This window comes from Protopterus annectens, chromosome 8.part0 (assembly GCF_019279795.1).
Source record: "Protopterus annectens isolate FY-2018-M chromosome 8.part0, PAN1.0, whole genome shotgun sequence".
Taxonomy (NCBI): Eukaryota; Metazoa; Chordata; order Ceratodontiformes; family Protopteridae; genus Protopterus; species Protopterus annectens.
Window position 1 is genome coordinate 1328151813 of NC_056741.1, and position 15869 is coordinate 1328167681.

The 15869-nt window shown below is 37.2% G+C and overlaps 1 protein-coding gene across 2 annotated transcripts in view; it reads left to right on the plus strand.

Moving 5' to 3' along the window:
- The window catches only part of C2CD2L (C2CD2 like), a 1057749-nt gene that overhangs the window by 743835 nt on the left and 298045 nt on the right, over positions 1–15869 (plus strand). For both annotated transcript variants that reach the window (XM_044080867.1, XM_044080868.1), the window contains exon 7: positions 10681–10801. In XM_044080867.1, the coding sequence (XP_043936802.1) occupies positions 10681–10801 (121 nt within the window). The remainder of the gene's footprint in view (positions 1–10680; positions 10802–15869) is intronic.

Consider the following 15869-nt stretch of genomic DNA (forward strand, 5'->3'; position numbering starts at 1 on the left):
TGATGATGGTTTGGAAACAGGTAGCCAGTTTTAAACCGAGTCCTACAAGTAGTTTATATCCTGATCAAGCAAAACAGAGCAGCAGACCTCAAACGCACAGAGAAAAAAGTAAGGATGTCCAGTGACAGAGCTGCCACTTCACACCTAAACATCCATCTTCTGCTGATTTGCTGTCACATGTCCAATCCTCTCACAGAGACAGCCAATACCGTCTTACTTCCTTTGAATGAAAGTCTCCTGTATGCCTCCTCTCCAACCTCTCTGGTGGCAGAGCTTCTTCTAAACACTTAAAAGCAAAATTTCTATTCTAGTTGTTTCATTTTGGCCAAGGGAAATGTTGTAAACTATTGTAACTTAAGCGTTAGTAGCAGTGCTCCTGATGTACCACTCAGCAACAAACATCTGTCCAAACAAGGGGAGAGCTTCCATTTCAGTTTAATGGCATGGGGAAGAAGCAGTCCTTGCCCTCATAAGGACCATTTACTAAGTTGACCACTGTCCTTTTTTATGACCGGTAGATTATATTGTATATGGAGGTTACATAGTCTCCCAAGCATCTTGGTTTCTGCATTTAGTAAATGAAGGAAAACCTGTTCCACATTATGCCTCCTTGTAAATTGCTCTGTCTCTGCTATAAATTGATTACTCTCTGTAAGAATTGCCCTGAGTTTGGAAAACCTGCTACCCTATCCCTAATTCCAACTCACCCTCTCTTACTCTACCATTACACTTCCCACATAAACATTTCACCTGTGACACCCATTCCCTAACCCTCCCCAAACAACTTTACTACTATCTTATAAAATACTTCCTCCCTACCTACTTTCTGCCAGCTTTCAGACTCTACCACCACTAAGTATCATACAGGCCTACAGTTTCTCACTTCTTTCTTGATTCCTAGTTCCTCACTATCTGTCATCAATAAAATACAGATCTCTTTACGTAATCCTGCTACTCTTCAGCTTATCCTCTAGTCTTCTTCTCCTACTGAGCCATCTCTCATCCTACCATGACTCAGTAATAACTCTTAACTTCTCTCCAACTCTGTCTCAACCACCTATCCATACTTCCCTTAAACTTTCCACACATCGCACCAAACTTATTTAATGACACCCCTCACATTTACCCCAAATATAGACTGATTAACTTCATTTCAACTCAAATCAAAATAAAATTAAGTGGAAAAATACTCTCCAGAAAACAAGAATCAGTCATGCTCCAATGTACTAAAATCTTCCTAGGAGGAGGCATTCACCCTGATCCTGGCCCCCCTATCCCAAGCAACATCAAGACAATTCACATCCACACACTGCTTTAACCCTGCAATGGTCAACCCCCTCCCTGGTAATCTAAGTTTTGCTGCCATAAATATTAGAATCATAAGAAATGAAACAACTGAACCACATCCATGGGTTACCCAACATATTCTTGCTACAACTGAAACTTGGCTTAAACCCATCATAAATGACTCCAGAATTACACCCTCAGCCATAATATCATCCACGATGACTGTTTAAAGTGGAAAGGTGGTATTATTAATACTTCCCAACAGCTACCACATTTCCCCCTACAACAAACCAATATCAAAATTCAATTCAGAAAACTTATTATTACTTTCCTGAAAATAAACATTTCCATTAGTTGTGAAGACAGTACCACTACATTGACAGATATCCTACATTGGATATCAGTAACAATTCCACAGGAAAAACAAAGTGATGTTAGTATCAGTTGGTTGGATATTACCTCTAACTCCCATACATCCAGCATGAACTTGTACGGTTTCACAGAACTAATTAGTAGCCCTAGATATTATAGCAAGACATCAAACTCCTTATTAGATGGGATCCTAGGATAAAGCCCTAGTAAATTTACCACCACAGGTGTAATGTCAGACTCTCAGTGACCATCTCCCAATCTATGCAACAAGACATCTCACACATCCACTTAAACAGCATGTCTACAAAACAACACGCAACCTGCTCAAGTTTAACCTAGAAGTATTCATTACTACCTTCTCCTCTATTAACTGAAACATCCTAAAAATCACCCTCTTAGATGATGCAGTAAATAAATTCACTACAACTTTCCTAAATATCCTAAACTAGCTTGCACCTCCTAGAAGGAAGTGACTAAAAACAAATAAAGCAATTTTGCTATCCAAAAATAGTAGAATGCAAATTCAGAATAGACAAAAAAAGTGGACAGAATGGCAAAAATATAAAACACCACAATATATAGAAAACTTCAGAATTCTCCGCAACCATAGTAAAAAGCAAATAAATGGAGACAGAAAACTATATTATAACAACATTCAGAACCATAGTAAACACTATTCTAAAATATTTGGGTCAGCCATTAAAGAAATCATACATCCCAGTCAACAATTTAACCCTAACCCTTCTCCCAATAACTCACAACTCATAACTGCAATATAATTCAACTCTTATTTCACAGATAGTGTACAGTCCCTAACCAAGGATTCCCCGCCATCTAATCCCTAGGCTACCCAGCCCTACAGCCACATATCACCATATCCACTTTCACCCTCAAACGTGTGCCACAGCATATATAAAATTACTCCCAAACAAACTCAAATCATGCTGTTCTTCAGCTGACCTTCCAAGCGAGTACCTTAAAATAGCAGCCAACAGCATTGCCCATCTTGTCTCAATACTTATAAATAGGTCAGTCCAAGAATCCCATATTCCCTCTTTCTCTTAAAAAAAAAAAAAATCACACATTATCCCTCTACATAAAAGAGGAAATTCAACAGACGTCAGTAACTTCAGACCTATAGCAATCTTATTCCTCCTCTCCAAAATAATTGAAAAAATGTATTCAAAAACAATTGTTAAAACTATCTCTTGCGGAAAGAACTCATATGGTGCACACAGCATACTTTCTGTCCCTTCCATAGTATTAACTCTGGTCTTCTAACCTTTACAGATAACCGCAAACTAGTCTCCTCCTTATTTCTAGACTTGTCTAGAGCTTTCAGCACAGTTTGTCAGAGTAAACTTCTGCTTTTAATGTCCTCACTAGGTCTACCTCAGCCCACAAAAGCTACTTGTCCAGTAGGTAACGGTCAGTAAAATGGCAGGCATGCCTCCCTCTCTCCATACCTCCCAGTCACCACTGGTGTACCACAAGGCTGTATCCTTTGTCCCCTCCTCTTTAACATTGTCACCAACATCCTCCTTATATTCATCCACACAGTAGGCCTCCCTAATACAATATGCAATTGACTCCGCACTCATTTGCATATCAGACAACCTGGCACATTTCCAAAGAATTACTTACAAAGCTTTAACAGTCACTGAAACATGTTTTTATTAACTCACAACTCATGCTCAACCCCACCAAAAAACACAAATTACTACTTTGAAAATTTTTTTTTTTGGCTAGGATTGAAATGCGCTGCAGACCAGTTGGCTAGTACTTACCTATGAACCTAATACTAGAGTCTGTTATGCTTGGGCCTTGCATGTTATGTCTTTTTTTCTCATTTTATTAGCAACTTCAAAAATAGACAGATTTAGTAACATATTTTTGAAAATGGACATCTTTACTGTTAATTCAGTAATGTGTATGTGTTATTTACCCGTCAGCAAAATCATCTTGTCATTGCAATTCAAACACATATTTACTTGGATGCAATAGCTTTTATGTTCCTAAGTGCCTTTTTTCATTATTATTCTATATCCACATTTACATTGCATAAAACTGATCTTACATGATTTCTAGTATTACACTGGGAAACAAATACCTATCAAAACTGCACCTTTACTCGAGTTTGCATTATTTCTTTTGGTGGAGAAAGCTAGCTGTATCTTCTTACCTTTAAATCTTTATCCACTCCCTCCTTTTAACTGTTGTTAATCATCCTCCAGACTCAAATGCACTTTACACCATAAACTCTTCTGTTTACTGTTTTCCTGTCTTTTTCTTTAGAGTACAGTGCTTTGAACCTCGCCATAAAACCCTCTGCCTGCAAAGCAGGCTACCATGCCTGTTACATTGCCCTGTGGCATTGTTTTGTCCTGAACCTTCAACCTCTGCCTTCCCCGGTCACTCCACTTCTTTGGATACGCTGCACTCCCACTTAGTGCCATTACAGGCAGTGCTGTGTTATACAGGTCATTATGACCATTATGTTTTTTTGTTTAAATTCCCCACCCTAAATTGTAGCACCAGTTAGTCTGCCACATCTTTTTATATACTTTATACCTTCAGTCACATTCACTTTACAACAACTAGCATTTTCAGTAGTCTTTTACATGACCCTGTTTCAACTAAACACTCCCTGCCTCTCATTGGGTAACTTAACAAGAGACAAGGAGAGCCTCTTTCTTTCTGCTAACACACTTTTAGAAAAATGTATACACAAACAAATAATGCAATACCTACTTCTAGAGAATCTACTCACACCTACTCAACATGGTTTTCGTCCCAACCATAGCACCACTACTGCCCTTCTGTCCTTCCTTGATACTGTATCACTTGCCAGAGACAACAATAAACTTATCTGCTGTCTGTTCTTAGACCTCTCAAAGGCCTTTGACACAGTCTCTCATACTGTCCTTCTGCAAAAACTGACAAACCTTAATTTCTTACCTCCTCCTGTATTCTGGTTTAAAAGTTATCTCTCTGATCGCTACCAGTCAGTAAAATGGCATTCAGCCCACTCCCCCTTGCTTACCATTAAAACAGGTGTACCACAAGGTTCCATCCTTGGTCCACTACTTTTCAATTTCTTTATCAATCTTCTCTCTTCTTCCTGTCCTGACTCATCTATTATACAATATGCAGATGATTCTACAGTCATCTCAGTCTCCGACTTTATAACTCAACTTACATCAATTACTCAGACTTCTTTCAACTCAGCAGAAAAATGGCTATTCAATAACCAACCTATTCTCAATCCAAACAAGACTAAACTACTACTCTTTCTTCCAAAACACCTTCACTATATCAAATCATCCTTCACAATACTGTCTCTAAATAATACCCCAATACAGGTAGACAACAGTACAAAACTACTAGGCCTCATCATTGACGACCACTTAAAGTGGGACTTACATATCAACAACTGCATAAAGAAAACGCATCAGAAGCTAGGATTACTGTAATGTAACAGGAAATTTCTTAATAATAAAGCTATGTTAACCCTATATAACTCTTACCCAACTTACTCTGTAGTTCTCAAATTCTAACTAACCTCAACACTGGACTATTAGCCAAACTAGAAACAACTTACAACAAGATTGCTAGATTTGCTGCACAGAATACATATAGGCACCATCACTGTCTCTCATTGAAAGAACTGCACTGGCTTGAACTACCCAACCTACTCCTACCAACTCAGACCCAGATCATTCATTCAATTCTCTACAAATCCTCTTATTGTCCAACTCTCTCTACTCTAATCTCCTACTACACCCCAACAAGATTTCTCTGTAGTTCCAGCCAAGGGCTATTAGAAATTCATAAACCTAAAACTAAAATAGGGCAGTATCTCTACAGTTTTAGCCCTGCTAAGACTTGGAATAATCTACCACTTCAAATCAGGACTCTTCAGCAACAAAAACAATTCAAAACAACCACTAAACAATACCTACAATCTAAATGGATATGTCAGTGTAACCATCCCCCATAAACCTGTCTCCCCTCGCTTCTAACTCTCCTCTAGCTCCATCTCCTATCCCTCCTTTCAACTGTGTTCCACTTCTCATTTCAACAGTTACCAAAACGTGTCACATGTAAATATGATGTTATTATTTCTTTAACTTCATTGTATTAAGATTTTATGCTTTTTGTATCATGTACACTTTTGTTACTTGTCCATTTATTAGTACTATGGATGTTTGTCGTGCAATCTATATTGGAGTTTTTCTCCTCGGGCCTCTGCTGAAAAAGGACTACTTAGCTCAGATGGACATTCCCGGTCATCAAATGTAAAATAAGTAAATAATAATAATAATAATTATTTTAGGACTTCTTCCTTTACTGTTCTGTGCAGCTTGTAAAGCCAATTAACACAGTTGGCCCTGTTTATTCATATCATTTTTCATTCTTATCTGTATTTGTTCTGTCTTTTTTTTTTCTACCTAATGAGCATCTTCTAATTGTATTCTTTACCACTCTGTATGCCATGTATGCCAGATATCACCTTCCTTACCCATTGGAGTAACTAACAAGGGATAAAAAACGCTAGAAAGTAACTTCAGGTCTTTCCATTCTCTGTTACCTCCCTGCCTTATTGCCATCAGTTTATAAAACAGAGTCAGTACTACTGGACACCCCTTGTACCATACACATCAGTTCTCTGTCAGTCCACTGTTATACATACATTTGAGGCATACATCTGGGCAGAGAGGCCAGTAAAAAAAAATAAAATGTATAACTTCCAGACAAGAGCATTCTTCCTTTCTTATTCTTATTCTTATTCATTATTAAACTTGCTGCCCATGCATTTTGGCTTGACACTAAATGACTACTTTTTATTTTTCTTACATCACTTTCTTTCATCCATTTTATGCTTTCATTTCATAATTCAGCTACATATTTTGGAACCAGTAATGTTTTAATTTTCTAGGCAAACATATAATATCAAAATCTACTAATTCAGCGGGTATTTAAATTTCATTACTTATTCATTATTTTATTAACATAACTTGTAATATCAGGCGGTAAACTCTCCTTCAAATAGTTTGCTGACCCACCTCATTACTTTTTGACACTTAAGCATTTCACCTTTATCTAACTGAATATCCACCTGTGCATTAATATCATCAGTCCAGCAGTAGTACTTAAAACTCTTTTATATTTTTATCTTTTAAGGCAAACAGTTGAAATGTTATTTCCATCTTAATGCATCCATTCTCAAACTTTTCAATGGACAGAAAAAGGATATTGATTTTTCCATACTACCTGCATAAACTAATGTTGACATACATTGTCACATCTGAAAGTATGAAGACAAATTCAAGTCTTAGAACATTTTAAAGCTTAATAAATAATTTCAATAGCTAGTTAAATAGGACAAATCATGTTTTTTAATTATCATTTCAAATAGAATCTATCCATTTTTATGTATTATTATTATTTGTAATATTAAACCCAATCTCTTTTCAGATGACTTGCCGTTCCAGCTTGGGATATCTAGATACTTAATAAGTAGTTCATATTTCCTTAGTGTATTAAGCTTCATTTTAATAGTATCAGCCCAAGTGTAATATTTAGCACCGTTTTATACTTTGAAATTAACTATTAAAGAAGCAGTGTAGACTTCTTTATACTTGGATTCTTGAACGTCTCCATGGGTAAAGAAAGCAAGAAACATTTTTAGTATAACCCATGGATGAACTAATATTAAAAGTATACATTGCATTGTGTGAAAGAATGACAAGAAAAGTTTTAAAATCCAGGCATATTTTCAAACTAATCAAATAATTTCTGTCACTAATTAAACAGAACAGATCTTGATTTTCTTAATTGTCAGTTCTCTTATCATCTCTAATTCACTTACTACATATTTAAATGGCATCATTCAAAAATTTGGCAATTAGTTTCTAAAAATAATTCAAAATGATTGTTAAATAATGAGCAACAAAATCTCTCTTCATGTTGTTTGATTTTCCAGCTCATTGTTCCTTGATAACTAATAGGTATTTTAGATTTGTTTTAACAGATAATCAGTTTTACTTTCATGTTATCAATCCATCAGTAGAATGTAATATTCATTTATATTTTTTATCATTTAACATTATTAACTGATGTAGCATTATGAATTTTTAATGCGTACATTCTTGAATTTCCCCGTAGACAGAGATAAAACAAAAAAGAAAAACGTTTTTGTTTTTAGTTTAACACCTACATTAACTAGCTTAAGTGTTAATGTTGAAGAAAACCCAGCAAAAACCATTTTAACTCCATAAACATTCAGAAGATAAATTAATTCTTAAATAACCCTCTGTTGTGGTATGTTTGTCATATTTTGACATTCTAATATTTACAAGGAACAGTTAGTTGTGTGACATCACAAGTTAAAATCTGTTTTGCAGTAATACTGCACTAGGCCGATCTTTCAGTGACTTGCACATTAATGATATACTCATACTGCTTCCAGTCTACTCTTTCAGGTAGATTTTACAATCTGTGTAGACACCTTATGTCCAGAATCCCACACATATACAAGCACGCAGTCTCTCTCTCAGGTCTGACTTTTTCTCTTATTCATCCTCCAATTCACCAGCAACATCAACATCTGTTCGCTGAACTGTTTGCCCTTTTGCTTTGTGTGTTATTGTACCAGTCTGGCAGGCAACACTTTAATTTTACAAATCTCTTCTTTACTTTCAAACATCGACATTTTCCCCTTAGAAAACACCTTCAGAACAGCTGGAAGCATCAGTTTATATTTCAGTGTTCTCAGTCTGCACTTTTATTGTATCCACAAGTCTCTGTTGGTTATTCAAAGTCAATTCAATTATAATCATGCTATACAAACATGGGTCTTCCTGCTACTGACAGTTTCCAGTTTGGATGTTGTTTGTCTTTCAGCTTTTCCCGGTAAGGGGTCACCACAGTGAAACTCTGGTCCGCTAATGATTGGCAGTAGATTTTTACGAAATGCCGAGGTGCCAGCTCGATGCCCAACCTTCAATAAAGGCACGCCCTTTTACGCACGCATGTCTTTCGAACGCTACCCAACCGTGGGGAGGACATGCAGACTCCACACAGAAGTCACTCCCAAGCCCAGCCGAGAATCAAACGGGAGAACCTCTTGCTGTGAGGTAACAACGCTACTGCCGTGCCAAGTTTCCAGTCTGGATACCGAAGTGAAAAAAAGGTGATTTTGGAGCTGCCACAGATCATGCTGAATCCTGGGCAATGGAGAACCCTCTGAAACTAACACTGCTGACTAAAAAGATAAAATGAAGCAAACAGAAACGTGACCATGCACACTACAAAAACCAAGAACAAAACGAATGTGCGTCCAGGGTAAATGGAGTACAGCAAAACAAGCCAAGCTAAAGACAGAAAATAAACTTTAATGAACTAGGTTAAGCATTCAAACAGTAAATTATTAATTAAGTGCTTTCATCACAAAATGGACTTCATGAGAACCAATGTCACTTGTCATTCGTTTTATTCTGACTAAAAGGATGATGGGTAGCATGAAGGAAAAGAGATTAAAATCAGTACTGTCAGAAATGCAAAAGATTAATACTGATGTATTGGAGTGTTAAATAAAAGAGTGGAGTAAGTGGAACCATCCTTAATTTCTCATTCTAACCATCTGGTGAATTTTTACGGGGCATGAAGGAAATCAATTAAAGAATAACCACTTCAGAAGCAGTTTTGGAACTTTTAGAGGCTAAAATTATGGCTATAGAAGATAGACATATAATTAAAAAATCTATGCTTTACTGTCATTCTTGAAAAGGCTGTGGTGCTGAGTTGTGTGGACTGGATGAAACATATTTTGGTAGGATGGAGAGGCCTACTGAGAGAAGAGACAGGAATTGTGGGAGCGTACAAGGTTTTTCTTCCACACTCATTCTACATGAATTTTCGCAGAACCCTTTTGATTTGCTTTCATGCTTACAAACATAAAGGATTTTGTCAAAACTGTGGGCTCCTAGAAAAGAAAAAAATGTGGCAGAAATAAGTGCATGGTGTGATCATGATCATTCAGCTGAGAGATGCAGAAAGGAGAATTCTTTTTTTTCCTTTGTAATATAATGAAGCTGTAAAGGACAGTGAATTTTAATTTTTTAAAGTCTGCTGCATCAGATTACATTATTATAATAATATATAAGCGTCAAAAGAAAATTTACAAAACATTAAATATTACCTATGTGCTGTCCAATAAAAGTAGAAAAGACGTTAGTGAGCTGTTGTTTGGATGCTAAAGTACAGGTTGGCAGTATGCCGAGGCATCAGGGAAGTTGGTTGTTAAAGCAATGTGTGATACAGGCTATAACAATGGAAGCAAAATTAGAAGTGTGGACAATATTCTGAAATAACTCAGTAAAAGTCACCCCTCCCATTGTTACAGAGTCAACAGCAAAAGACAAAATACTCTGGTAAAATGCAATGCTTATAGTATGCAAGGGTTTAACACAACACCATTAGGTAGTGTCCCTAAAACTTTCACTTTTGTTGAAAGGTAGTAAGTTACCAAGGGTCCTGATATTCTCTGCATTATCATTCCATACAGCAGACAGCAGATACTCTTTTGGAGAATGGCCTTTTGCCTGTGTGTGGTGAATGGCAGTCTGTACATTCACCCTTTACTTCAGTACATATCTGAATTTTAAGGTTAGATGTGGATACTTTAAAACTTCTATTTATACTTGTGTTGCTTCTAGTTTTGTAATCCTTAAAGGAATGACTTGATTTGTATTTTTATGTAGTGTTTTCATTATGTTTTCTGCAAATGTGTGGCCTAGCTTTTAGGTGAAAAGGTTCCATTTTCAGAGTCAATTCATCTAGCCGATGTAATATACAAGCAATTGAATAAACAAATAAGTAATTTCTACAGGGACTACAGAAAGTGTTCCTCTGTCACTTATAAAAACAACAGAAGAAATGTGTGATCCTGGAGGGGCGAGTATATTGTTTGTGAGTCTTTTAACATGTTTCCCTTTCTCTGTTTCTGTCTGTTTTCAGGAGGTGGTGAATTGTTGTGTGCACTAGAACTGGATAACCCCAGGCAACAGAAGCAAACAAGACTCCTGCCACTTTATTTGAATGTTCCTGCTGAATTGAGCTGGGATGACGAGATCAGCTTGTAAGATATTATTTGCAATAAATATAGTAGATATGCAGGAATCTGACTTTGGAAGCCTTCTACAGTGGGTAACTGTTGTGAATTTCTTTCTGTTGCCCTCAGCTCAGCAATATTTTCTCTGTTTGTCATTGCTATGGCCAGAGCACAGACGCCTCTTGTTGATTCATACGTATTGTTGCCCAATGAGCTAGCGAGGGTGTCTAGCCTCGGCTCCTGCCAGATCTTTTCTGCCTGTTTCATAGTCTGAATCTTAGGCCTAATATTCATCATGGAAAAGTTTCCATATCTGATGCCTGGAAACCATTCTGCTATTCCTTTAACTTTCAGATCATGAACCAGGATCTTAACATCCACACTGGCATTGTCTGTATTGCTTGGGAGAGGAGCACAACATGAACAACAGTGAGGATACCAGAAGTCTAACACTTATATTTGTTCATTGGTTCTTTTAACCATCCAGCACAAGCTCTGTGGTTGGTCTTGAGTTTGAGGAGTCTTTGATCTAGGTTTAGGTCTCCTCTTCTAAGTCCTGATGGACTCTGGGCAAGATCTGAGCCACATCTGGGTCTTCCCACTTCCTCTGAGCCCATGGGCAGATCCAGATATTGGATTCTGGCTGTGCTTCTGATGGGTCAGTCCTCTTGTATGCAAGAATGCACAGTAAGGATTTATGGGCTGGTACCAATGCAAAGCCTTTTTCCAGATTTTTCAGAGCAGCATCACCTCCAAATGTGCTTCCTCATATGCTAGGGCTATATCAACTGAACACATCCATTTATAGTTCACTCATTGCACTGTCCCTGGGGCTGTATCATCAGATCTTAGCCCGTTATAGTTCACCTATTGCACTGTCACTGGGCCTTTATCACCTGACCATACCCCCTTATGATTTTCCCATTGCACCGTCAAGCTCTGACGCATCTGATAAGTTTAGTTTGCTTACTCTGAAACTAAGGGCTGGTATAGTTTACCCTGTTCCTCTGGGAGGGGCTTTCAAAGCAGTAGGAAGCCATTATCTCTGAGACAGATGATGTCAATGATTCTTCCCCTTCCTGTAGATCCTACAGACCATAGTACCTCTTCAGTTTAGCCATCTGATAGAGTCTAAAGTTTTTAGACGGAGTAGGCAAAAGAGTATTTTCTTTTGCCACATTGATGTTTAGATGCTTTGGCTACTTTTCTCACCTCTCCACATTCCTGTCCTTCCTAGTAGATAAACTTGCAAATGTCCCTGATTCTGAGATCACTGAAACTTGAGCAGAAACCTTTACCATACCTTATGTAGTAGATCTCTGTGGTCCACTTTAGTTTTGACTTGACTGGTTCTGTGGTTAGAACAACAGACTCAAGAATGCATCTCTATAGGAATGAATGGCTGTTTTTCATCAAAGTTAAGCTCAGGCAGGCCACTATGAGCAGCTCCCTTCTGGGGAGAGGCCAGACCTCCCAAAGTCAGGTTAAAGACCATCAGTAGAAGAAAAAAAGCATTGACCATTGTGGAGGATCTTTAAAGTGCTGCTCTTCAATCCCTTCTAGTTTTTCGAGGTTCTCTTAATTTTCCATGGAGAAAATAATGACACAAGTAGAATAAGGAAGGCTGCTAAGCATTAGTCAGCTTTTCCCGACTGTAGCAGTTATATCCCCTTGGAGAGCATCTCCACCAGAGGCTGTTCTCTGAGTTTACCATGACATATGGAGCAAACGCAAAGGACAATTAAATATTCTATATGGTTGCAAGTGGACATATCCTAGGCCATTTAGGTTTGCCCTGAAAAAGAGATTTACTCACCATGAATCCATCTGCATAAAATTCTTTGGATATACCCAAACCCTATTCCTTAAAGGGGCAGTAGATGCATTCCCTCCATCAGACAGAGGAAGAAGGTTCTACTTACACTTTTTTGGTTTATAGAAAACTGGAGACTTTCATACAATTTTGGACTTCAATGGTTTTAGTGAGAGCATCTGAGACATGAAGTTCTGGATGGTGACATCTGAGAAGGTTCTGCTGTAGGGTGCCTAGGTGATGTCAGGAGACAAATGAGTGCATTGTGGGACATTATTTCCTGGTGTATGCTTAGAATTTCCTTCTGATCAGTCTGGATGACACTGCTTTCAGTTTGCATCTGAAATGTTTATTAAGATCAGCTCCTTAAGGGATAACTCGATCATTCCTTCCATCAAAAGGTTCTACTCCCACTTTTTCCGGTTACAAAGAGAACTAGTAGCTTTTCTTCCATTGTGAACCCCAGCATTTTCAGTGGGAAAATCTGATACATAAAGTTCTGGATGGTGACTCTTTAGGGCAGGCTTGTCCAACCAACAACCCGGGACAGCTAGTAATGCCACCACACAACATTGCAAACTTTTAACATTGGTATGTGATTTTTAGCAATAATTTTTCAGGACCTGATTGTGCAGTGTCTGAGCGCGGATTGAGTAGGCGACAACGGAATACTGTGTAAAGGTGGCCGCAGTGCAGTGCTAACTTTGCCTTTCGCACCCACCACACTCAGTCATTCGAATCAGAACCCACGTGTATCAGATGTTACATGCGCATGTGAGTTTGGGCGAGTAAAACGCAGCAATTGTGTGCGCCTGTGAAGACAAGTGTTTGTTGTTAATAAGCAGGCATGTAAGTTTTCTTATGTAATTATTCAGTTTGGGCCTGCTGTGTTATTTCATAAAAAATGTAATAAGTTAAAATATGTTAAAATGTTTTTTATAGTAGCTGTGGTATACGAATTAAGAAAATGTATCAAATAGTTGCTCATGATATTGTTTTAATTCCATATACAGCATCACTAATACTAGAAATGTAAATGGTCGCTAATTTATTACTTTTTTTTTATTCATCATGTCTTCAAACTAAAAAATCATTTTGTCGAGACAAATAATAAGGCACTTTGCTTAATGTGTAAGGAAATCATGTCAGTTTTCAAAGATTACAGTTTGAAAACACATTATATATAAAAACGTTCTGCCATATTTGATGCATTTCAAGGAATGTTTCGTAAAAACAAAATATCGGAACATAAAAATAGTTCTTCATCTCAGCAAAATCTTTTTTAAAAAGTTACAACTCAAACAGACGCTATTATAAAAGCTAGTTATATGGTAGCAAATCTTATCGCAAAAAAATAAAAAACATTTACTGATGGTGAGTTTATTAAGCAATGTATGGAAAATGTGGCAGATATAATTTGTCCTGATAAAAAATTGAGTTTTTTTTTAAATCAGTTTGTCTCACCAGACTGTAACCAGGCAATTTGAAGAAATAGGAAAATCTATCAAAAGAGATTTGGAGAATAAAGCTGCTAATTTCAAATTTTATGCTCTGGCTATAGACGAAGGTACTGATGCCACAGATACAGCTCAACTTGCCATTTTTATTAGTGGTATTGATAACGAATATAATGTCACTGAAGAAATGGCTTTTTTGGTGCCATTAAAAGACACAAGTAAATCTCTTGATTTGTAAGAAGCAGTAAAAATTACATTAAAGCGATTTTCTTTAACCTTTGTCAACATATGTGGTATAGCTTCTGATGCTGCTCTGGCATTTGTTGGTAAAAAAGATTGACTTATTAAATTAATAAAAGACGATGCAGTTGCCACTGGAAATTCACATTTGATGAAATATTGCACTTGACACGGTTATTAATAGAACGTGCTGGAGGGACAGATTCATCACCCAGAGACTCCCTATGCTGTGGAACAAAATCCCGGTACATGTGAGGCAGAGCACCTCGCTGGCCTTGTTCAAGAGGAATCTTGACCAATGGATGGGAGATCGCAGATATACCCCAGGGATTACTTCAGTGTCACTGCTTGACAGAGGCACAGCAAAATAATAGGCATAGTTTTATTCAAACTAAAGGGGTGGCGAAAGCCACATAACTATGGGCTAGGCTTATAATTGCCCTTGGGCAGATAGCCTAGTATGAACCTATGAACCTAATACAATTTGTGTGTGAAAGCTTTAAAAATGGATAATGTCATGCAACATTTTATCAAAACTGTGAATTACATAAGGTCCAAGGGATTGAATCATTGCCATTTCCGGGAATTCCTTAAAAGTATGGACGCTTATTTTGGGGAGATCATTAATTTTTCTGAAATAAGGTGGCTAAATAGGGACTACATGCTGAAAAGATTTTATAATTTGCAAAATGAAATCAAGTCATTTATGGAATCAAAAGGAAAATTTGTGCCAGATCTTGAAGATGAAATGTAGCTCACAGATTTAGCATTTTTGGTGGATCTGACCACTCATTTAAATGAGTTAAACATGCATCTTCATGGTGAAAATCAACTTATCTATGCTATGTTTCAAACCATAACAACATTCAAAATGAAACTTAAATTATGGCAAGCTCAAGGTATAGCAAATAATTGTATGCATTTTGATACATTGTCTAAATACAGTCCTGTGAACAGCAAAAAAATATGCAGCCTTGCTTTGCATTTTGATACAGGTATTTGATAATAGGTTTCAAGATTTCCCCCCCAAAAAAAAAAATATATCGTCTTTTTCTGGTATGTTTGTGAATCAGTTTTCAGTCGACATAAATATATTACCTGTGAATTTTCAAATGGAATGTATAGAGCTGCAACCAGACATTCACCTCAAAGAAAATTTTGATCTTGTCTCTTTACTAGACTTTTATAAGACCTATCTTCCCAGAGAAAAATGTCCCTTTCTTCACAATCATGCCTTATTCCTGTCATCGCTATTTGGCAGTACATATATTTGTGAACAACTATTTTCAAGGATGAAGTACACAAAGAGCAAAATTAGATCAAAAATTTCTGATGAGCACCTTGAGAACTCACTAAGAATTTCAGCCACTTCTATCAAACCAGACATTGATGCATTAGTTCCACAAAAACAAGGTAAAATATCCCACTAGTAACTAGACCCCACCTACTGCAGTGTAATTGTAAACACAAGAACAACTATCAATGAAAGCGAAAGAAGTTAAACTTCGCCAATTGCCAATGATTAAATGGCCGATTATAGTCTCCTACGGCAGTGACCGTGTCTGGGCAATAGTCGTCTGTAGCG